Genomic DNA, 24561 nt, shown 5'->3' with positions numbered 1-24561 from the left:
CGTATGCGTGAGGTTATGTTTTGATCGGTGGAGTGCCTTGACGCGTGTGGAAGCCGTTCCCGTGTTTAACTGTCTCCAAACCAACCAGACGAGCGTTCCACGCACGTGCGCCGACCCAGGCGGAGATCTCCCTGCGTCTGGCATCTCTCCCTGGAGGGACGCACCCGGCCAGGGAGAGCGAAGCTGTTTGAGACGTCTCGAAGACATGATAAGCTGCTGTATCAAAATGCGAGGATTATTATCATTATTATTATTAGGTGCAGGTTGGCAAGAGCCAACGCTTGGGGACTCCGGAGTGTGCGTTGGGGCACATGATTTGGCGCTATTTGGTAAGCTTCCCACTGCTTGTCCAGCTCGGACTGACCTACTCACCCACCCACCCATGAAGGCTTTGCAAACTGTTGTTGTCACATCGTACGGTGTCCTTGATTCCTCACCAGATTGTGACCGTGAGCCAGACATCTTTCCCCCTAAGCCACCCCACGCCTTTCTCGGGCCTGCGAGCGGGGATTGGCGTTTTGTCAGAGAGGTGTGCGGGCGTGTCCGGAGGCTGTCCTCCTGGCCGGGCATTGACAACTGGCCTGTGGACGAGAGATGTACGCAGAGAGGACAAAATGTATAATAATGATAATAATAATCCTTGCATTTAATACAGTGCCCTATCACGGTGTCGGGATTAAAGCTCTTCACAGGATATTATTGTGAAGTGGATTGACTGTGTATTTTGTGGATGAAATAAGGTAACCATTTGTGCACAGCGGTGTCCCACAAACAGCCATGGAGTGAGTCACCAATTTTATTGGGGGACTGTTGGCCAGGACACTGGGAGAGAGAAACTACCTTCTCTTTTTGACTAGTCCCATGGGATCTTTAACGTCCACCTGGACAGACAGACAGGACCTTGGTTTAACGTCTCATCTGAAGGACGGCACCTCCAACAACGCAGCACACCCCCAGCACTGCATTGGAGCGTCAGCCAAGACTATGTGATTCCAAGTCCCGACTTGGGGCTTGAACCCACAATCTTCGGACTCGGAGGTAAGAATGGTACCGCTGAACCAGACTGACACACAGTCCCGATTGCTTGAAGCGGGGAAAATTTAACACGATTGTTACCTCTGATTGGGCTTAGTTTAGATGTCTCAGCCTGGCTGAGTTGGTTCAATTCCCGCCTATGAATTGGAAGGCTCCAGACCAGGACTTGAGGTCGTAATCCAGGCAGGTATCGGCGCACGACTCCATTTTAGGTCTTTCACCGAGACGTTAAACCAAGATCCCATCTGTTCTCGTGGTTCAGATGGACTTCGAAGCATGTGACGTCTTCCTGATGGGAAAGGCGCTATACAAAGGTACGTTGGTGACATTGAAGATCCCATAGCGCTATTTTGAAGAGCAGGAAATTCTCCTATTCATCTGAAAAATATAATTTCTTTCATCTAAAAAAATCATTGACTATTCATCTCATTACTTTTTCTGGGAGTTCCTACACAGTTTTAAGCTACTGTGTTTGGCTTCAAACGGTCACTACACTTCAAAGTAATTTGTTGTGCAGAGCGCTCCGGGAAGTTTTGATGTGACAAGGTACTACGTACGTTGGCTGCAAATAGTATTCAAATTGCATTTTAATTTATTCATTGTTGCATTAAGTTTTTTTGTTATTATTTTGTCATTTTCCTCTTGTTCTCCTTCACTAACAGGAGTTCAGAATGGCCGTGGATTGGATAGGCTACACTTATGCCACTTTGGTGACAGTAGGAGGCATCCTGGGTTACACTCGGAAAGGTACAGTACTTTGTAAATAATATTAATTATTATAATAATAATCCCTACATTTGATACAGTAGTGTAATCCTGCAGCTCTGGTTTAGAGCACTCACGTCGCAAGCGAGAGACCTGGGTTCAATTCCTTGGGCAAGTTTCCTTACTTGACACGACTCTGTTTGCCGAGCAGTAAGTAGGAACACCGTTGTTAGTCGATTGGCGGATTGCTTTTCCGGGGCTAATAATTCCTTCAAAAAACAATAATAATAATAAATTGGTCACTCAATCCACGACTCTTTGTGGGACACTGCTGTGCGCAATTGGCTGCCACCGTTTCGCCCACAAATATACAGTCGATTCACTTTACAGGATATTCTGTGAAGCGCTTTGAGACGTCTCGAAGACGTGATAAGACGCTATATTAAATGCAAGGATTACTATTATTATTATTATAGCGCCTTATCATGTCATTGAAACATGTCAAAGCGCTTCACAGAATATACCGTTAAGTGGATTGACTGTGTATTTTGTGGGTGAAATTAATATTTATAATTATTTATTTGCTGCTTGACAAGAGCAGTTGGTAGTGATCTGGACGTTAAGCAATAAGATGCCTTAAAGTCAGAAACGTAAAGTAGCATTTTATTGTTTTTTTAAGTGCGGGGACTTAAAATCCTATCAGTTTTTCGAAAACGGCAGATCTTCTCATCCCTTTTCCCTGCCTTACCTCATGCTTCCTCAATAGCATTAGTCTCCTATGTCTGTCTTCCTTCCTCCCTCCCCTCTCGACCTCTCTCTTCTTTAATTCCTCCCCATCTCTTTTCCTCTCCCTCCCTCCCTCCCTCCCTGTCTTTCTCACTTCCTCTCTTGGTCTCTGGTTAAAAATGAGGAACATTGGACTGCAGCAAGATATCGTACCAATTGCACTGTTGAGGGAGTAAAGTTGAAGGAAATAAATTGCATTGATTTTTTCCAGGCAGCGTGATGTCCTTGATCTCCGGACTCCTCTTTGGCTCACTGGCAGGCTACGGTGCTTATCAAGTTTCAAGCGCCCCACGTGACGTGACTGTTTCCTTGAGTAAGTTTATGAAGTTTACGCAAGCTTTAAACTTAATCTGAGTCCAAAAAGATAAAATAAGGTTAGAAATAACAATCTTTACGTTTGATGTATGCCTGATCGCATCAACAAAATGCCTCAAAGCGCTTCACAGAATTTTACTATGAAGTGTAGTGACTGTGTACTTGTAGGTGAATTCGGCAGCCAACAAATAGCTATTAATCGTCGTCCAGGACACCGGGAGGAAATGCTGTATAGGGAAAAATTTCCGCTGGTGATTGACTGCACAAAACACACAGTTACTGCACTTTACAGTATATCCTGTGAAACGCTTTGGGACGTGCTCCCAATATGAAAAGTGCAGTGAATGTAAGGATTATGCAGAAAAGAAAGTGATGAGGATATCAGGGGATCCAGAGAGGAAGACAGAGAAGTCTAAGTGAGATACAATGAGTCTGTACAGTGTTGGCACAGCCGTACGTGCAGCACTGTCTACAACTCCGGTAACCAGAGAGCAGTTTAGTACACACAAGAATTATGGGCATCTGACCCCTGAGGAGGAGCTGTGTAAACTGGATTGTTTACACTGCAAACAAGAAGCTTAGGGTAGATTTTATTTTTTTCTAAATAAAGCCAGACAACGCACACAACCTCAACAGCAAGGGTCATGGACTCGAGCTCAGCAGTGAAAGTTTAAATCTAAATAACGATCCAATTCAAAATACTTTTCCCGGAGACCATAAGTGTCTGGTGTAGATTGCCTCTGTGGAGGTGGGAATGGATCAGAGGGAACTGGGTAGATTTTTGGTGAAAGAAATAATAATAATAATAACCCTTGCATTTGATATAGCGCCTTGTCACATCGTTGAGAAAGTGCTTCATATAATATATTGTAAAGTGAATTGACTGTGTATTTTGTGAGGGATCAGTGTTGTATTTTCCAATGATCTGACGAGTCAAGTGAACACAATGGCTTTTCAGTTCCTGGCCTCACATTCAAGTTTCTGGACAAATTGTTTGTCCAAACTGAGATAACTTATATATAATAACCGTGCACTTCATGGCTGTTTGTACAATACAATATAATTTACATTGATATAGAATGTTTCACATTGGGAGGAGGTCTCAAAGCACCTCACAGGATATACCTAAAGTGTAGTGACTGTGTTTCTAGGCGAACGCAGCAGCTAATTTGTACAGCAATGCCTCACAAGCAGCCATGCAGTGAATGACCGATTTTACTTGGGGGATTGTCAGTCAGGATGCAATGCAGCACAAACCACAATTCGAACCAGTTTACTTTCTGGCTTAGCCCTGAAAACAGATGGTATATTTTTTTCCCAGTAAGCCTTTGCGTTTGCTGCCAGTGTTAATGACTACATTCAGCTCGTTGGTTACAGCGAGGCTTGCTGATACTGTCACTTTAACACGGCCGAAACATTTGTTAAAGACGTCCAATGGCACTTACAAAGGACCCTGTGTAGAGCCGGGCTGCTTATGGTGTGGGTGTACAGTGGTACACTTCTGATCATGCATTCAGTCATCAACCGCAGGAAACATTTGTGAGAGCGATTGTCAGGATCCTGCCCCAATAACATCACGTATATTTCATGTTTTGTTTTGAATAAAACGTTCCTTCCCCTATTGTGTGTTTGTTTGATTGATTTTTTTTGTGCCTAAACATGTTTTTTTTTCTCTCTCCTCCTACATCAGTCACGGCTGGACTACTGACGGCCATAATGGGAATACGCTTCAGAAAATCGGGAAAGTTTATGCCAGCTGGTCTCGTGGCTGGTATCAGGTACGAACTCAAACCAGCGCTCAGATTCTGCACTTCAGTAAATTGAGAAGAACCAACTAATAGTAATAATCCTTGCATTTGATATCGCGCCTTATCACGTCTTTGAGACTTCTCAAAGCGTTGAAGGGGGAGGAATGTACTGCAAAGCGTAGTGACTGTATATTTTGTGCACAGCGACGTCCCACAAGCGGTTGTGGTTTGTGAGTGACCACATTATCATCATCACCACCACCATCACCATCATCATCACTATTATTTATTTATGGTCGAAGGGATCGTGAGCCCCGTTTCGGAAATGGCGCCCTGAATGAAATAATAATAATTATTATTAATTATTATTATAAATGAAATTTAAAAAAAACGCAGGTCCCGCAAACTCCCTCAGACCCCCAGAAATAGTTCAAAAGAACTGAATGTCAGTTCAGTTCAAACTGTTCAAAAGAAGTGAATTGACTGTATATTTTGTGGGCGAAACGCAGCAGCCAATTGCGCACAACAGTGTCCACATTACAGTCGTGGATGGAGTGACCAATGTTTTGTGCGGGAGGGATTATTACACCCGGAAAGCGATCCGTAATTGACTTAACAACCGGCTTCCTATTTACTGTTAGGTAAACGGAAACGTGTGGAGTAAGGAAACTTGCCTAAGGTTTCCCTGGCCGGGAATTGAAGCTTGGACCCCTCGCTTGCGAGGCGAGCGCTCTACCCACTGAGCTGCGGGACTAAACAGTTAGTCGGTGGCACTGTTGAGATGGCAGGTGGTGACCTCCAAGCCACGTGTCTTGGACATCAGGATCTAGGCTGACACTCCAGCACAATGCTGCTTGTCACTGCGTTGTTGGAGTTGCTGTCCTTCAGATGAGATATTAAACCAAGAGGTTAGATGGACACATAAATGTTAAATGTTTCACCCACAAATTATACAGTCAATTCACTTTACGGTATATCCTGAGAAGGGCTTTGAGACGTCTCGGAGACGTGAGAAGGCACTATATCAAATGCAAGGATTAATATTATTATTTTATTGATGAATACTCCCCCAAATAAAAATGGTATCAGATGCGAACTCAAACCAGGGCTCAGATTCTGCACTTTAGTAAATTGAGAAGAACTAACTAACTAGTAGTAATAATCCTTGTATTTAACAATTCAGAACTGCGAGTGGGGAACATTGCTGTGCACAAATTGGCTGCCAATTTCGCCAACAAATACACGGTCACTACGCTTTGCTGTATATCCTGTCAAGCTCTTTGAGACGTCTCGACGACCTGATAAGATGTTGTAGCAAATGCAAGGATTATTATTATCTGATTATTAAGACCGATTTTTAAAAAGATTTTATTTGTTTCTTCCTTGCAGCTTTTATATGGTTCTGCGGCTTGGCTTCCTGATGCTTTAAACCTTCAAACAACTCACTAAACCCGACAACAAATCAACCCAAACTCTTGTACTTTGCGATCATGTTTCCAATTTTAGCGAAAATATAGTCCCGTAACTTTTTAAAGCTACGATTCTGAGATAGTTACTGTCTTAGTTTTGCTTTCAATGGAGAGGCGCTATGTAAATGCGAGTTGTTGTTGTCTGTAAATCATTGTCTATTGCAATTTTGAAGAGACGGGGGAATGAAAATGACACATGAAGTTTCTGGGCCTGATTAAGTTTGCAGAGATTATTCACGATTAAAACCTACTGGCTGAAAAATAATGGTCCTGCGACATTTTTGTTGTCTCTTTGCTTTCTCTCATAACAGCTGTTGACAAGTGAGATGTGAATGAAGAAAGCCTTGCAACCAATCTTGTCTGATCTCATTCTTGGCTGGGACACTGGAAGGGAAAAACTCTTTTCGAGTCACGCCATGGAATGTTTACTTCCCAGTCAAGATGTCGCAATCACAGGAATTTACTATTAACCAGTGACTATTTGTATGCAAACAACCAATTTCCACACAGCAATGTCCTACAAACAGCCATGAGATGACTCCCCAGTTTTGTTCGGTGGGGTGGGGGGGATTCTTAGCCCAGGAACCCTTTCTGAGAGAAACTCCCTTCTCTACCACAGTGAGAAACTCAGATCATTTTAGCATGAGTGTTTTAAAATACCTGCAAGCATGTTGATCTATTTTATTTTAGTTCCTTATGAAGGTGCACGTGAGCTCGTTGCAGGTTGGTCTCTACAATACAGTACAGTGAATCCTGTGAAGCCCTTCGAGACAACGGGGTAATGTGTTATATCAATTGTAAGGATTGTTACTATCGCGGGAGTCTATTCGCAGTCTGGTTTGAGCACTTGCATTTCCCCACAAAATATAGTCAATTAACTTTACAGTATATGCTTGAAGCGCTTTGAGATGTCTCAGAGACAATCGATTTCTTCTAATCCTCCAGTGCCAGGTACAGCTTTATACATTTTTGCCCAAACTTGTGTGAGGCCGAGATAATGAGAAAGTATTAGGCCGTCTGACAGGACAGGGAGCGGAGTATCCTGCATCGAGCCCTCTCTTCTCAGCTAACAGAAACGTGTACAGACAGTGATTAGACATTCGGAGCTGCAGCTACAATAACAACTTGCATTTATATAACACCCTTCAAGCCTGGCAGCATCTTGAAGGGTTTTAACAGCGGTAATAATCCCTTCCAAAAATAAGAATGACAATTTGGTCGCTCAATCCACGACCGTTTGTGAGACACTGCTGTGCGCAATTGGCTGCCGCGTTTCGCCCGTAAAATGTACGGCCAATACACACTTTACAATATAGTGTGTGAAGCGTTTTGAGACATCTCAAAGACGTGATAAAACGCTATATCAAATGCAAGTATTATTATTATTAACTCTCGACTTCAAAGTCCTCACCTTCATATGTAAATCCATTCAGCTCCAGCACCTACTGATCTCTCTGACCTCACTGCTCTGCTTGCCTCCTCCACTTACCTAACACGGGTTTGCTGTGAATCCTCCCATGCCTCGTGCGTCACCATCAGTGGCCGAGCCTTCAGTCACTACACCCCAGACCTCTGGAACTCCCTGCCTCCATCCACCCCCAACTTAGCCTCTCTCTGTCTTAACACCTACTTCTGCACACATGCCTACCATCACCACCACCTTCTTCCGTCTGATTCTCTGAAACATTGGGACGTTAGTCATCATGAAGAGCACTGCATAAACATGTGTTTTATGTTTTTCAAAGCAATACAGTATATTTGCCCCAAAACACCCGTCAATCCACTTTACAATATATTCTGCGAAGCTCTTTGAGACGTCTCAACGATCTAATAAGATGCTATATCAAATGCAAGGATTATTATTATTACTGTAGATTGGTTATGCAAGAGACCCGACTCTTTCTGGCAGCTGGAAGCTGAGAAATTTTGAAATCAACAACAAAAACAACTTGTATTTATATAGTGCCCGTCACACAGGGCAGCGTCCCAGAGAGCTTGACAGTAGTGGAGCATGAAGATGGGGAAGGAAGGGGCAAGGCGGAGGGATAGAGGAAGTGTTCGAGACTTTCGGGGCGTAGTGGCTGATAGCACGGCTGCCAATAGTGAAAACGGAGGGCACGAGGGACGTGCAGAAGGCCGGAGCCAATCGATCGGAGGCAGTGTATTGGGGGGTAAGCAAGTCGGAGAGGTAGGGAGGTGCCAGGGTATGAAGGGATTTGAAAACGAGCGTGAGGGTCTTGTAATCGATCCGGTTCAGCGATAGGGAGCCAGTGGAGCCTGACTGGAACCGGTGTGAAATTCAAGACCTTGCAGCACAAATAAGAGGGAGCGAGAGATGGGACGAGAGCAAGAGTTTTGACACAACTTTTAGTTTCCGTCACAATTTGCCACAGGGTCAGAAAATTATGCTTTGGCTTGTTGAGTGGTAACAAATGACAATAAAACATCGGCTGCGAGTTCTAATTGATTTAATCTCCCTTCCAGTTCACAGTGAGATGTGAATCTGTGTCATATGTAGGGATCAAGCAAGTTATGCACAACACACCATTTGGAAGCCTTTTATAATTCAATTGCAACAAATTATTTTAAGCATTGAAATAGATTTGATATCAGTCATTAAACTTGATTTTAGTCGATCATTTGCAGTGTTAAATGATTAGTCACACAATATATTCATGAGTTTTACAGTCTGCCGAAAAGAAATTAATTGTGCCGCCAACTTTTTTTGATGACTGGTTGAGTAGAAAATTCCACCTGTGTCTGGAATCACTGTTAGTAACGAAGTGTGCGAAATTGTTGGATTTAATCTCAACTCTGAAACCCGTTTACTTAAACAAAAGAAACCTACAGAAAAATTGGCGTCAAAATTAAAGGCTGTAATTAAGAATTCGACAAATCCTGGATGTTCTGAAATGCCCAGTTAATAAAGTCAATCTACACCCAGCTGGAAGTTTACCCCACGTTTCTCCTTCCCTTCTCAAAAGCGAAGGACTTCTTTCACAATCCGCATGTACTCTTGGTCGGGTGGCGGTTTCCTTGCACTGCCGGGTTCCAGGAACTTCTTGATGGTTGGGATGCTGCTTATCTTTGACTTAAACGCCTGGAAGGAAGTACTGAAGTTAGGATTCCGTTACAGCAAACCGCTCAGATCCGTGCCCAGATCGTAACAAAACCCTTCCTTACCCTCGCACGCTGTGGGCACTCACTGTCCGAACAGACATTGCAAGCGCCGATTGTCAGCAGGACATTGCTTCATAAGAAGTGATTTAAAGTGCTGATAGCAAAAAAAAAACTACATACAATACCGAATTAGTGTTACATCAATACCCGGAATATTCACTTATATATTGTGACCGGTGTTTGTGCTCATATCCTCAGCAAAGACATTCATCTCCCATTCTTTCCCCGTTATTTTAATGTTTCCCATTTGTCTGATTCGCTTTGTGAAATGCTGCGATAAACTCGGCTTCCATATTCTAACAACCCTCTGTGTAAAACATTCTTCTCTTCCATGACCCGAAATGTTGACTCACTTTCCTTTCTCGATAGATGTTGCCTGACTTGCTGAGCGTTCCCAGCGACTTCTGTTTTTGTTGCTATAATCCAGGCTGACCGATGTCCACATTTAACGTTGTTTGAAATGCAAAAAGTAGGAAGTTTCCACCAACATAATTTGCAAAAAAAATTAATTCTCAAATTTGAAATTGAAGAATAGTCTGTGGGGGGGCTTTCAACCATTCTGCCCCTGATTTCTGGAACTCCATCCCCGAGTTCCTCCCTCCTCACCTTTAAAGCCATCCTTTAAGACCTTTCTTTTCAGCTGTGTTTTGTGGTCACCTTTCCCCCTCTCCCCCATTCCTTCCGCAGCTCCCTCCACCCCATGTTTGAGCTCACAACCCGCTCCGTCAAGTCCTTTACACTATATAAACTGTTGGTGTTATTTGCAGTAAATTTATTTGAAGTCCCGTCTGCCAGTTCAAAGCGGACATTAAAGTATTAAAGTTCCTATAGCTCTCCTCAAAAAGTGAAGGCACGTTCTCCCTGTATCTTGGTCAACAATCCCCCCCAAAAAATTGGTTCATCACTTCATGGCTCTTTGTGGGACATTGTTGTGCTCCAATTGCATTCAACTGCAAAATATACAGCCACTACACTTTATGGTATACCCTGCTGTGAAGCACTTTGAGACATCCTCTCAACGTGTTAGGCTCTTTATCAAATACAAGGAGCATTATTATTATTTATGCCTGAAACACTTGGTAAAGCTTCAGACCTTAGATCTATTGCGCTGTAGACAGTACCTGTAGTTTGGGAAACTCCGATAGAATTGAAGGAAACTTTTCTTCGATCATGAAGATCAGCTCCAACAACTGAACATCGGCCACACTGAGCTTATCACCGATCAAAAAGCCACTGGGGTTTTGATTAACGGCCTGCAACAAAAACAGTACAGAATTAACCAAATTTACATGTAATTGCGGCTTGAAGATATATCATCAGATAGCCTCACTGCCACAAACTGGTATTACATCAACGACGACGGCAAATTACATTTGTATAGAGAAAATTTGAATGTAATACTCTTTACACACACACCCTGACCCACCTTCACACACACACACAAACACACACTCCCACCACACACAACACCCCCCCCCGTCACACACAACACACCACCTACCCTCACACACAACACCCCCCCACCTCACACACACACCCCCCCTCAAACACAACACACCACACCCCCCCTCGCGCACACACACGCGTGCGCAACCCCCCACGCACACACGCGCAATCCCCCTCACGCACACACGCGCAACCCCCTCACGCACACACGCGCGCAACCCTGAACCCGTGCGCGACTTAGGCATCAGGTTTAATCCTCAGTTATCCTTCCTCCCCCACATCCGGTCCCTGAGCAGCACCGCTCCCTTCCACCTCCACCACATTGCCCGTCTCCGACAATACCCCAAAACCTGCCGAAACGCTTGCCCATGTCTTTGTCACCTCTCAACTGGACGACTCTAACCCTCTCCTCACCGGTCTCCCCTTCTCCACTATTCACAAAATTCAGCTCATTCATAACTCCGCCGCCCGCATTCTCACCCGCACCAAACTCCGTACCCCGATTACTCCAGTCCTCGCCACACTCCACTGGCTCCCTGTCACAGAGCAGATCGACTTCAAGATCCTCACTCTGGTGTTTAAATCCCTCCATTCCTTGGCACCCTTCTATCTCTCTAACCTCCTCTCACCCCACAGCAGTACCCTCTGCCTCTGCTTTACTGGATCCGACCTCCTCCGTGTCCCCCGAATCCTCTGCTCCACCATCGGTGGCTGTGCCTTCAGCCACTACACCCCGAAACTTTGGAACTCCCTCCCTCAACCCCTTCGCCTCGCCCCCTCCTTCCCTATCTTCAGCTCACACCTGAAGACATTTCACTTCGGCCGCGTCTCCGGTCACCTTACCCTCCCCCTGGTTCAGCCTCGGGCTCTGCCATTGTTAAGCGCTCTTGGACGCCGCCTGGCGTGGAGGGCGCTATATAAACACAAGTTATTGTTGTTGGTCTCTCATGGGATTATTTGGGTACCTTTTCATATACTGGTAAATATCTATCTTGGGCTCGTTTTTTTATAAGTGTAAGACTTTTCTCCTGTTCTGCAGGAGGAAGGAATATCAAGCGCATGATGAGCTCCATCAGGTCCTCAGCTCCTTCCACGTACATGTCTATCCTGCAGATAAAAATGAGTGCCCATTAATTTTAATCTAACAATAGTTACCGTTGGTTAAAATATTGTAAAATTACATTTAACATTGGACAAGGATAGCATTGGAGAATCCTTATTTCTGCATTGGCTTTGCTGATCTCACACTAATTTGGTTCGGCTAACAGGACAGGAGTGTCTGCCTGGGTCTGTTGGTAAGCACACTCACTCCTGAGTCAGAAGGTTAAACTCACACACACACACACTCGCTCACTCACACACACGAAGACAATCACTCACACACTCACAAACACACACAATCACTCATTCACACACATACACACATTCACACACAAACACACATTCACGCATTCACACAGTCACTCACACAAACACAAACACTCACACACACACAAACACTCACACACACACACAAGTGAGAACCGAGGCTTGATTCCTGGGTGGGTGAAACCTTAGGCAAGTTTTCTTACTCCATAAACCTTTCACTCCACCCAGCAGTAAGTAGATTTGATCACTCAATCCACGACTGTTTGTGGGACACTGCTGTGCGCAGTTGGCTGCCGTGTTTTGCCCACAGTGTATTCTGTGAAGCTCTTTGAGATGTCTCAACAACGTGATAAGGAACGGCATCAAATGCAAGAATTATTATTATTATTATTATTAGGTTGTAGTTTCAAGCCCCATGTCAGGGCTTGGAACCCATATAGTCCAGGCTGACACCCCCAATGTGGTGCTGCACTATCAGAGGTGCCATACTTCAGATCAAACATAAAACCGAGGTCTCATCTGTCTACTCCGGTGGACATGTTGAAGATTCCTTTCTTGTTCGAAAAGAGAACAAAGTTTCTCCCAGTGTCCTGGCCAACAATCCCGCAAATAATATGCATAATTACTGAATTGGTGAAATGGCGTGACAAGAAAAATCGAGGCGAAGCTATCACCTTTCCAAGGAAACCAATTGCTGTTGTTTGAATGTATTGTGCTTTTTGGAGCTCCTCTGTGACTACGCAGACAGGTCTGAACCTGCCAGATCTTGAGATTGTTTCCAAAGACCTACAACACGTGCCAATTACTGCAGCAACTTTCAATGCTATATCCAATTTCTAAAGAGAAAGTGCTTCACCACAAAGGTTAAAGCAAAGTCAACAATACAAGGGCATCAATGCAATTTCGTCTATTGCAAAACACACGGGCACTATGTTCTGTTGCTCTATTCAGTGATTGGTGGTTATGAAAATGCTAGCGTTAAAATAGTTGTTTAATTTCTGAAAATGTAAACTTCTAAAATTTCATAGTTTGCCATTGAAAGCACAAACTGGCAACTTTGCTTGTCCAGCTGGGACCCCTCTACCCATTAGGGCTTTGGGTTGCAAGGTTCCAGCGATGTGTCGCTCCAAGTCCTGCAGATGAGCCAGGTTGGCTGGTCTGTCATCAAAAGTGCCTGGAGTATTGCAGAGCCAACTGGCTCAAAAACTGGATGTGTGAGACTGTCACAGAGGATTGACTCAATAAAGATATACTTTTGTATATTGCAAATGTAAGTGACTGCAATGAGCATTGAGATTAATGCTAATCTAGTGAGATTGCTTCTTGAAAGAAACCCTAGTTAAAAGGTTAATGAAGTCTTTTGCAGAGATTAATATTACTCTGACTAGAACTCTATTTCACTATTTGTAGACTGCTTGTTACACATGTTCCTTTCACTCTCCCTACACATTTCAGCTAGCAATTATTAAAAAAAAGTTGAACTAAGTTTGCTAAAAGCACAATAGCTGTACTGTACTGTAATAATTCCTTTCTTACGGATATACTCCCAACTTTTATCGTGACCATTATTTGCGTGTGATGAAGTGTAGTGGTAACTGGATTAAATATTTTAACGTTATGTAGGTGACAAATTACAGGTGTGGTCTGGCTCAACAATAGTTCCCGGTGCGCCCGTTGTGAAACAAAGAGATGCACAAGAGAGGAAAGAGTCAATTGTGGAGTAAACGTCCAGGGAGTTTTATAATTATTCCATGCAGCAAAATAGCTTTTGTGGCTAAGAGCAAGGACACAGCCACTTTCCTATCTTGCCCTTTTACAAATAGGATGAACAGAAGAATCAGATTTGAGGTTTGGTGAAAATATTCTGGATAGTTTCAATGTAAAAATAATAATACTCCTTGCAATTGAGACAGTGCCTTTCATGTTGAGTGGACATTTCAAAGTGCTTCATGGGATGTAATTCGCAGTAAAGTATCGTGATGGTGTATTTTGTAGACCAGTTGAGGAAGGTTCAACCTTTTTGGTCGGTCAACCAAATACATTTTTCTTCATTTAGGGGTGTGCTGTGAGTTTCGTGGCTCAGTAGTTACTGGAAACTACATTACACTGGGGCACGATACCTGTGGCGTGACCACGATTAAGAAAAAAATGTAATAAAGAAACATTTACTTGTTTGGCCAACCAAAAAGTTTGGCCACTACTGTTTTCGATGAACACAGCATCCAATTTGTGCACAGCAACGTCCCACAAATAGCCATGAGGTGATTGACCAATTTTATTTAGTGGATTGCTGCCACTCACACATGGAGAAACTCCCTTTATTCAAATGGTGCTGTGAGATCTTTAACATTCACTGCACAGGTAGATGAAACCTCGGTTTAACTTTTCACCTGAAGGGCGACACTTCCAATAATGCAGCGCACCCCCCATATCTGCACTGGAGTGTCAGCCTAGACTTGGTGAGTTCAACGTCCTGACAAGATATTTTGAACCTTCTAACACACAGTGCTTCAAGCTATGTCAGGTTGACACCCGGCAGCTTAAAAAGATGTTACAACACCACCGTAGTAAGCATTGTAATAACATGCAGAACGTTAATAACATCAGCTCTGGTTCTTATTTCAACAAAACCAACGGTATTACAACATCAATTGATGTAGCGCCTTTCACATCAGGAAGACGTCTCAAAGCCCTCCCCATAACTGATTGACAGCCCGAGCCAGGTGAGGGATGGGGAAAGTTTGAGAAGATGCTTATCTGACTTACTGTGCTCTCTCCTGGATGTTTTTTCCATACAGATTGTTTTTTGCTGCAATATAATGCAGAATAGCTTTGGTCTGAATTAATTTCATTCCATCGATCTCAACCATCGGTACTTGTTGATACATCAAGGCTCCATCTGTTGAAGGAAATGAGAACAGATGAACGTTTAAGGCTAACCGCATTGATCATTTCCTGTTTAAAGTGATGGAATTATAGGTGAAGTTGTCAGATTAAACATCTAACGGAGGCAAATGGTTTCACGGCAAAAGCATTCAACACTTTAAAGATTAATAACATGTAGAATTATGTTACAGAATGTACACCTTTTGCGGTTCTGAGGATTAAAAACATTAATGAAAATGCACGATCAAATTTCCTTGGAACAAAACCCCTCTGAACAGTTAAGATTGAAGATCTAGAGTTCTCCTTACCTGCCATGAGCTTTTCATATTGTGCCCTGGTCTCAAGGAATTCTTCCTCAAACTGTAGAAAAGAGTCACCAAACAAGATCGGATGAAACGTTTTATTAAAAGCTAGTGGGTAAATCACTGCAACACCAAGCAATACAGGTTACAATGCGGGTCTCTGCTGAATAAGCTGATCTGAGTTGGAGCAATGTTTAAAATGCTACAGTTCGCAAGATTGCTGTCCCCAAACTCCTCACTACAAGGTGCACGTGTAGGTGATTCATGACGTAGAAAATTATGAACCATGTATAACTGTGATCCCAAACACCAGCTCGGATGTGGATCTCTGACTGTGTGCAATTGGCTGCCGCGTTCGCCCACAAATATACGGTCAATTCACTTTACAGTGTGTTCTGCGAAGCGCTTTGGGACGTCCTCCCGACGTGAAAAGCGCTATATCAAATGCAAGGATGATTATTATTATTATTATTATTATTATCCAGCGCCTTGGGATGTCCTCGTGACGTGAAAGGCGCCGTACAAATGTGATTTGTTGTTGTTATTGTTTGCTTGAACACATCTTTTGTATGTTTTTCACGTGTGAACACATGAACCGGTAGAGCTCAATCACATTCATTCCTGCGATCCCTTCATCAGTTATAATCCCCATAAAAGCAGAGGGTATAGAGGGAACCCTGGTCAAAAGAGAGAGGATGTTGTTACTGTCTTTGATGAGCACCATCTTTGGGATGCTGTGGGCTGAGTGGGACCCAGACTGGAGTGGCTCGATTATTGATATAATCAGAATATAATAATAAAATACGTTTCTTTTTCACCACTTTCTCTTAGCTTCCTACTGTGCCTCTGGGAAATAAAGGGAACTAACTAAGTTTCTCTCTCTCTCCTCCTCCTCCTATCCTATCCTACCAGAACAGAAAGCGACCAAGTTTAGACCTTGACCCGTACTGAATTTGCTGATCTCAGCCCAAGTACGACTGTAGGCACAGCAATTAACCTCTGCATTCCCTGAGCAGTAAAAAAATCAGTAAGAAACAAAAGTGCCTGTTGGGGGGGTGGGGGGGGTCCTATATCGAGCAATCGCCTCGTAAGCAAGAAGACCTGGGGGTGTGGGGGGCACTGAGGGAACTGGCTCCATGATTTAATAAATCACAAACACTCGCAATCCAGTCTGAGACACGAACTTTAACGTTAACGCCCTTGTTTTACAATTTGATTTGTTTGCTCAGCCGTCACCATGCTATTCTTCAATGGCATGGTGACGGCTGACCAGTTTAACATACGTCACGTGGACATATTCTCTGTCTGGAATAAAATGTACACTCTCTCCCTGGAGGAACACATCCCTAATGCTTAATCCTTTTTACCTAATCCAGAAAGTATTCGGCGCATCTTGGCAATGCTTGGGAATCCCAACTAAAACTACACAGCTTGCCATAGAAAGCACTGTTAAGTAAGTTTCCAGCGAGAACCAAACTGGGCAGCTGTCTAAGGCAACAGCTTCTAGTCCCAGTCTGGCATCTATGGTTGGTGGGGAAGTTTGGAGGAAATCTCCCCGGTTTGATTCAGGATTAGTCCAGATCACACTGTCAATTGGACGTCATAAAATGCCTGGGCTACAGTTGGGCAAATAAAAGGTGTCAGAGGGGCAAGAATGACAACAAAAAGCAAAGGCGTGGGTCAGCAATGTGACACTGGCAGCGAAGCCTTTTGCGTATGTGGCGTAAGCCATACTTTCGGGAGGCAAAGGCAAAGAGGGGATAAGGAGGGCGCGGCACACAAAAGTGGCAGATTGTCTTGCTCTTAGATCACGGTTGTTAACAGGAGCTGAGTGAGAAGAATCCCAGCTGCCGGCGACTGGTCTACCCCTACAAGTCCTGCCAAGGAGTCAGGCCGGCTGTGCCGTCATCATGAGTCAGCCAAATAAAGAATATACTATTTTAACACCTGTACAGTGGCTATGCAAGCGAGAGACCTGAGTTCAACTCCAGACAGGGCGAAACCTTGGGCAAGTTTCCTTACTCCACACACCTAACAATAATCCCTCCACAAAACACAACGCTAATAAACTGATAATTTTCAATCCCCGACTGTTTGTGGGACATTGCTGTGCGCAATTGGCTGCCGCGTTCGCCCACAAATATACAGTCAATTCACTTTACAGTGTGTTCTGTGAAGCGCTTTGGGACGTCCTCCTGACGTGAAAAGCGCTATATCAAATGCAAGGATTATTATTATTATTATCAAGACAAACCTGATTCCGACATCACCTGGAGCCAACTTAAATCAGCTCCAGGGAGAGCCCAATTGTCACTACCGGAGGAGAATCGATTGAGATTTGAGAGTGCAAGTGATGCGTAATGGCATCCAAAATTAAGGCTCAAGGTCAAAGTGCTAATTATCTGCAGCCTGATTAATTGGCTGCCATGTTCACCCACAAAAATACACAGTCACTACGCTCGCACTGAATCTGTGAAGCAATTTGAGATGCCCTCCCACCGTGAAAGGTTCGTTATTGTATTTCAATTAGAAGATTGTGGGCGACAGAATTACAACATTAGATTTCGACCAATTAAGTTGTGCCACTCAGGTTAAATTCCTCGTTCTGTCCAACAGAAAGCCGCGCTGCATTCTCAAATCGTTTTTTTTTTTGGTCCTGATGGGCGTCCGACACATATGGAAACCCGCCACCAAAGCTTCGGGGTATCCCAACAAAAGGAATCCAGGAGGAAACCAGGAGGAAACTCGCTTGCCTTTTCGACTTGAATTGTGCCAGTTCATTTCAATCCCACAACTCAGTACCTTTTTTTTCTCGTCTGCTTTTGAGCTTTTATGCACTGCGTGAACCGCATCATCGTCCGAGCCAAAAGGAAATGAGTAAATGTACGCTTTGTAACTGTGTTCTTAGTTAAAGCAATCGTTGATGAATTTAAGCTCTACTGAGACACTACTACGCCACATACAAAAGCAAATAATTGTCCTCGACAAATTACATTCAAACACAATCAAATGCAATAAGTCTTATTCACAACCTCGATGCCAGCGGCAGCCAGAAGCCAACGAATAGACTCCATCTTTCCTCTTCCATTGAAATAGTGAAGTTTCGGCTTGCTGGACATGATGTTGGTTTTCTGAAAATAAACGCAAGAAGTTTAAAGTCTCTCTCTCTCTCTCCCTCCGCGCCACCCGCCCCCCGAAAAGCCTCCCCTCCCTTCCAGAAGGTGGATGCACATTTTTTTGGGGGGGGAATGGTCATTCCTGACATGCGTCCGCGCATAGACACATAGACATGGGAGTAGGCTATTCAGCCCCTCAAGCCTTTTCCAGCATTTTGTAAGATTACAGCTCAGCTATACCTCAAGTCGTTACCCGCCTTTGGCGCGAGTCCACCTTAAGAACAAGTCTCCCACTGTCTGAGATCAGCAAAATCTTCCCGCGCATTCCTGCTGTATGCAATTGAGTATCCACACAATCACGGTATATTAACTTAATAGCTGCTCAACATTTTGTTGCAAAAACATAATTCTAATATGGATATATAGTACATATCAAACACTTTGACTTTGTGTCCAGCATTTGGAATTTACTCTGAGTGATATTCTTGCAAATCAAACACTCTCCACCGAAAGGTGCAAACCCCCAGGAATTGCAAACAGGTCCAGGTCCTGTTGCAAAATCTGCAGGAGTCTGGTTTTGCACAAGGAGTTAACTCCAGTCAGAAAGGCTCAACTATTAACACAAGAAAATACAAATGGGCTATTAACAGGTGAGTGGGATCATGCAATGCTGCAAATGACTGAACCCCTCCAAACCTTTCAAACACTAGGACTCACTGAGAATAAGGTGAGGTTGGAAATAGATAACAACAACAATATTGCAGGTACTTATCCTAAACATATTAATCCTTGCATTTGGTTTAGAGGGGTGTGGGGGTGTGGGGGGGGAAGAGTTGGGAGAGCAGAAAAATCTGAACAGCACCCACCCCCACCCCCAAAAAAAAGACATTAAACCTCCTAAAAAAAAGTTGCATGTGGGATCTTGTGACACAAACACACACACACATATATACACATATACACATATATATACACACACATATATATACACATATATCAATGGTGAAAGGAGAACATGTTTTGCAATAAGGGGGAGAGAGGGGGAGAAAAGTGCAATGGGTTTCTCGCACACAGATGTAATAAGGAAAAGCGCAGAGCAAAGTATGGGTCACGGCACAGAACAAGTTCAGCAAAAAATAAAGGTAAGGAGCAAAACCAGTGCAAAGTCAGGAGCGCAACTCACCCCCTGTGCACCTGTCAGTCACTCAGCGCTGCACTGTCCGGATCACCCGGAGCACAGCCAATGGCCGCGCGGCTCATTTGCATAGCGCAAGCGCTGCCGGGATAGGGAGGGCGGGCGGGCGGGCGGGCGCTTCACCGTAACCGAGAGGAGGGCCGGCCTCGGCGGGTATAAATAGCGCGCGGCGCAGCTAGTGAGTATCGGGTGTGAGGGCGATCTGGCTGCGACATCTGTCACCCCATTGATCGCTAGGGTTGATTCGGCTGATCTGGTTGGTTAGGCGGGTGTCCCCCTTCCCTCACAGCTCCATGTGCGTCCCTCCCGAAGCTCAGCGCTCGGTCGCAGAGGACGACCCCCTATAGAAGAAGGGCCGCTCCCGCCGGTCTAGGGTATATGACGTAGCTACTCCCCTGCTATAGACCAAACCTCCAAGACCATTTGTAGGATCACGTAGGGAAGTCAAGCTCTCTCCAAGACTTCAGACACATCCAAGTCAGGCACTGCACGTGGCAGTCTGCCGTTCTTTTTTTTTCCCCCTTTCTTTTTTAAGACCCCCACCCACTCCCTCCCCCCCCCCCCCCCCCCCCCCCCCACACTCCCTCCCATCCCTCTCCCAGAGGGAGGTATCCCCGAGCTTTCCCGAGGCTCCCGACCGCCCACCCGCCCGCGGGGGCGAAGGGACGTGGACGGAGCTCGAGCCGCTGAGCGGAGGGAGGCTTTCACGTTCTCTGCTCGGTGTATACTTTTCCTCCCCCACCCGACCCCCACCCCACACCCACCCCACCCCACCCCACCCCATCCCCACCCCACCCGGGATGCCGAGCCGAGGGGAGGAGGAGGAGGAGGAGGAGGGCGTGAGCGCGGTTTCAAGAGGAAGGTCTTCACGCGTGACCTGAAGACGGGGAAGGAGGAGGGGGTGTGTGTGTGGGGGGGGAGAGCGTTCCGGAAGAGCGTTTCGGGACGCAGTGGCTGAAAGCGCGGCCGCCGACGTTGGAGCGGAGGGACGAGCAGGAGATCAGAGGCAGTCGGGCGGGCGGGTGGGCGGGCGGAGGCGGTGGGCTGATGGGGGGTGGGGGGGGGGGGGGGGGTAAGCAGGTCGGAGAGCGAGAGAGGGAGGTGCAGCGCGGCCGGAGCTGGTGTGTTTGGGGTATGGAGCGTGGTGGGGGGGTGAGCGTGCGGTGCGGGCGGCAGAGCTTTGGTTGCGCGTCCGCTCTTGGAATGGCTCAGTCTCCGCCCGGGTGGGTGGTCCAATCGTTCCGCTGCCGAGAGCCGGACTCAAGACGTCTGGAAGAGGTGATGAGGCGCTATATCGAATGCGAGGATTATTATGATTGTTGTTGTTAATTATTATAGTCCGCGCCATGACCGGCACTGCCTACCACCACCTCCGCAGCGTTGCCAGACTCCGCCGCTGCCTCACCCCTCAGGCTGCCCAAACCCTCACCTCAAGGCTCGATGACGGGACCTCCCTCCTCATCGGCCTTCCCAACTCTTCCCCTCACAAGCTGCAGATCATCCCAAACTCTGCCGCTCGTGTACTTTCACGCTCCGTGACCCCATCACTCCCACCCTCGCCCGACTGCACTGGCTCCCCATCCCCCAGAGGGTCGAGTTCAAGATCCTGGTCCTCACCTTCAAGGCCATCCATGGCCTTGCCCCCTTCTACCTCTCTGACCTGCCGACTCCCTACCAACCTGCCCGCTCCCTCCGTTCACCGGGCTCCGGTCTGCTCCATGTCTCCCGCCCGACCCATCATACCATCGGTGGCCGGACTTTCAGCCTCTCTGCCCTCACGCTCTGGAACTCCATCCCACGGTCCCTTCCCCTCGTTTCCTCCCTTGGCTCCTTCAAGGCCGGGCTCAAGACCCTTCTCTTCGACTGTACCTTTGGTCTCCCTCCCACCTCTCTGTCTCCCCTCACCCCTACACCACCCCTCCCCCCATGCTCGGGCCCCGACACCTGACTGTTCAGCGCTTTGGGACGTCCTCCCCACGTGAAAGGCGCTCTATAAATGTAATTTTGTTGTCCTTGTTATCTCGAGGCACTGTCGGCGAGTTAGGACTCGTGCTTTGAAAGAGGGGATGGAGCGAGCGAGCGAGCGAGTCAGAGGGACTTTGGGGATGGAGCTCCCGAAAGTGGGGGCAAAATGGCGATGGTGGGGTGGGGGGGGGGGGTCGAGGTGGGTATATGAAGCAAGTTCTCTCTCGCCAACCCCTCTCCCTCATGCTCTCGGTCTCTCCCCCTCTCTGTCAATCAGCTACGCTCTCTCCCTCCTCTCTCATCCCCTCCCACTCTCTCTCTCCCCACTCTCTCCCCCCCCCCCCCCCGCCCCACACGCACACTTTCTCTCCTCTCCCTTTCTCTCAATCAGCCACGTGGCTATAAAATAATCTTATTATAACATGACACATAACACATCCTTCCCGCTCTTCAGTCAATTTCTCCTCTTAGCCCCAAAGCTCCTCTCCTCCACCGTCGACCAGCTCCTCCGCTGCGCTTTCAGCCGCTGTGTGCGCCCCCGAAACTCTGGAACGCTCTCCCTCAATTTCTCCACCGTGCCCTTTGCTTCCCCACGTTCCAGGTCGTGAAGACCTTCCTCTTAAACCGTGCTGACGGCCACATCCCCTCGGCTTGGCTTCGCGCTGGGCCACTGTTAAGCGCTCTGCTCCTTCCCCCTTGTCCCTCCACACACCGCCCTTCCCACCAATGACCCTGTCTTCCCCCCCCCCCCCACCCCGCCGCCCCCATCCCTCTATCTCCTGCATGAAACCCACCACCTGTTCCATTGACCCTATTCCTGCACAGCTCCTCCCGTCTCTCCCACCTCACTGGCCAATGTCATCAAACTTCACCCTTTCCTCTGGTACAGTACCCCGACTCTTTCGAAACTACCATCAATTTCTCTCCCCCACCTCCTCAAGAAAATCTGCACTACACACACCCCTCCCAACGCCTCACCTATTGCCCCACTGGCAACACGCCCTTCCCTCCGAGGTAGTGGAGTGTGATGTTGCCTCTCAACTTTGCTCCTTCGTCTTGGGAGACCTGTAGTTCAGCGGTTGGAGCATTCGCCTCGCAAGGGAGAGACCTGGTGTTCAATTCCCGGAAGGGTGATATGTTGGGCAAGTTTCCTTACTCCACACGCCTCTGTTTACCTGGCAGAGGAACCCGGCTGTTAGTCGATTCCTGGATCACTTTCCCGGGGTAATAATCCCTTAAAAGAATAATAAATTGGTCACTAAATCCGTGACCGTTTGTGGGACACTGCAGTGCGTAATTGGCTGCCGCACTTCGCCCACAAAATATACAGTCAATTCACTTCACCGTATATTCTGTGAAGCCCTTTGAGACGTCTTAAAAGAAGGATTATTATTATCTTCCAATCATTCCAACAAATTTCCATTTTCATTTCTGTACAGGTCCTTCTTGCCGGCCTTTGCCCTACCGACACAATCAGGACGGCCACGGTCAATTATAAGTGACATCCTCTCCATCTGCAGCCAGGGCTCCCTGTGTTTCCTTGTCTTCGATTTCTCCGCCATATTAGATGTTGTTGACAACTCCATCATTCTCCACTGCTTCCACTTCGTCTCTTCCAGGTGTCAGCCCAACACAGTTGAGAGCACGTTTGTCTAAATCAGAAGATACGTTCAAGCCCCCACACCAGGACCTCAAGCTCAGTCTGCCCCGACAGTGCTGTCCTTCACATAAGATTGTAAACTGTCCATCTTTCCTGTGAATGTTACGATTCCGTGGCACTATTTAAAAAGAGAATAGCAGGCAATTATATCTGCATTCAAATTTCCATAATCCTAAATATCTATATCAAGGCCTCCTCTGGTCTTCCTGAAGTAACCCGACATAGATAGCTCCACTCTCAAACACTGGAATTAATCTAGTCACGCTTTTCCTCCCAACAAATTAAATTATTTTTGAAATAGATGTAAATGCCACCTGATCTAGATTTACTGTATAATCTTAGAACCATAGAAATTTACGGGACAGAAGGTCAATCAACTCATCGTCTGTGCTGCCTCTATTAAAAGCGATAGTTTCAGTTCCATTTAACCGTTTCTGCCCTTTCCCCATATACTTACAGTTCACTCTTTTTGGATGTTTTAAGATCCCTTTTGAAAGCCAATATGGATTTTGCCTCTACCACGACCCCCAGCAGGGCATTCCCTATCCTAACCACTCTGCATAAAAAATATTCTAATTCCCATTTGCTGATTTGCTAACTGGAGCATATGAAAGGCGCGATACAAATGTAATCTTGTTGTTGCAGTAAATTGATGCCTTCTAAGTCACTGACTCACCGACCAGTGGAAATCATTTCTCCCTATTGACTATCAAAACCCCTAATAATTTTAAAGACTTCTATCGGGTCATCCCTCAACTTTCATTCTAACAAGAGCATTTCAGAGCATTCTGAATTTGGGCCAACTGTTCAGTCTTAATAATAATAATCCTTGCATTTGATATAGCGCTTTTCACGTCGGGAGGACGTCCCAAAGCGCTTCACAGAACACTGTAAAGTGAATTGACTGTATATTTGTGGGCGAACGCTGCAGCCAATTGCGCACAGCAATGTCCCACAAACAGTTGTAGATTGAAAATGACCAATTTATTGTTGTTTTTATTTTTTCTTAATTCAGAAGCAAGTAGTTTTCTGTACTTATTAAAAGAAAATTCAAGATGTAATGCATCAATTACAATAATTTTTAATTTCAATTATACAGGAGCCTGAGTTGATTCAGGCAACAGATGCCTTGGTTACAAAAGAAAATCTTTCAAGTGAATGGCACTGCAGAATTTATTGCAAAAATGATCTCAATTTTTTAAACCATATTAAACTATAGTTAATTACACAGAACATGAATGATAAATTTGTCTTTGTTACATATAAGGTTTTCAATTTCCTGTATTGCTATCACACATTCTTTTGATGAGACTACATCAGCTCATCAGGATTTGAAGGTGGATAAATCGACAACAAAGGACTAATATTAGACAATAGATGAGAAG

At 45.7% G+C, this 24561-nt stretch overlaps 2 protein-coding genes across 10 annotated transcripts in view; one reads left to right on the top strand and one right to left on the bottom strand.

Annotated features, from left to right (window-relative positions):
- tmem14a (transmembrane protein 14A) overlaps window positions 1-6334 on the top strand; it is a 14067-nt gene extending 7733 nt beyond the window's left edge. For 6 of the 8 annotated variants that reach the window (XM_007894041.2, XM_042333327.1, XM_042333326.1 and 3 more), the window contains 4 exons: window positions 1698-1782; window positions 2738-2839; window positions 4532-4619; window positions 5979-6334. In XM_007894041.2, the coding sequence (XP_007892232.1) occupies window positions 1707-1782; window positions 2738-2839; window positions 4532-4619; window positions 5979-6018 (306 nt within the window). In that variant the 5' untranslated portion in view covers window positions 1698-1706 and the 3' untranslated portion in view covers window positions 6019-6334. Of the gene's footprint in view, window positions 1-276; window positions 330-1102; window positions 1350-1697; window positions 1783-2737; window positions 2840-4531; window positions 4620-5978 lie in introns of those variants that run through there. The other 2 variants (XM_007894040.2, XM_007894045.2) reach the window with 2 other exon arrangements.
- Window positions 6335-8510: 2176 nt separating this feature from the next.
- gsta.1 (glutathione S-transferase, alpha tandem duplicate 1) lies at window positions 8511-19604 on the bottom strand. 2 transcript variants are annotated; one of them, NM_001293017.1, is given in 7 exon segments: window positions 8511-9158; window positions 10360-10491; window positions 11650-11791; window positions 14819-14951; window positions 15247-15298; window positions 18273-18371; window positions 19540-19573. In NM_001293017.1, coding segments are annotated over 6 exon segments (669 nt in total). In that variant the 5' UTR covers window positions 18360-18371; window positions 19540-19573; the 3' UTR covers window positions 8511-9035.
- Between the last annotated feature and the right edge of the window lie 4957 nt (window positions 19605-24561).

The sequence above is a fragment of the Callorhinchus milii genome, unplaced genomic scaffold (assembly GCF_018977255.1).
Source record: "Callorhinchus milii isolate IMCB2004 unplaced genomic scaffold, IMCB_Cmil_1.0 Scaffold3, whole genome shotgun sequence".
Lineage (NCBI taxonomy): Eukaryota > Metazoa > Chordata > Chondrichthyes > Chimaeriformes > Callorhinchidae > Callorhinchus > Callorhinchus milii.
Note: the sequence above shows the minus strand (reverse complement) of the source record. Positions and strands in the feature narration are given on the sequence as shown.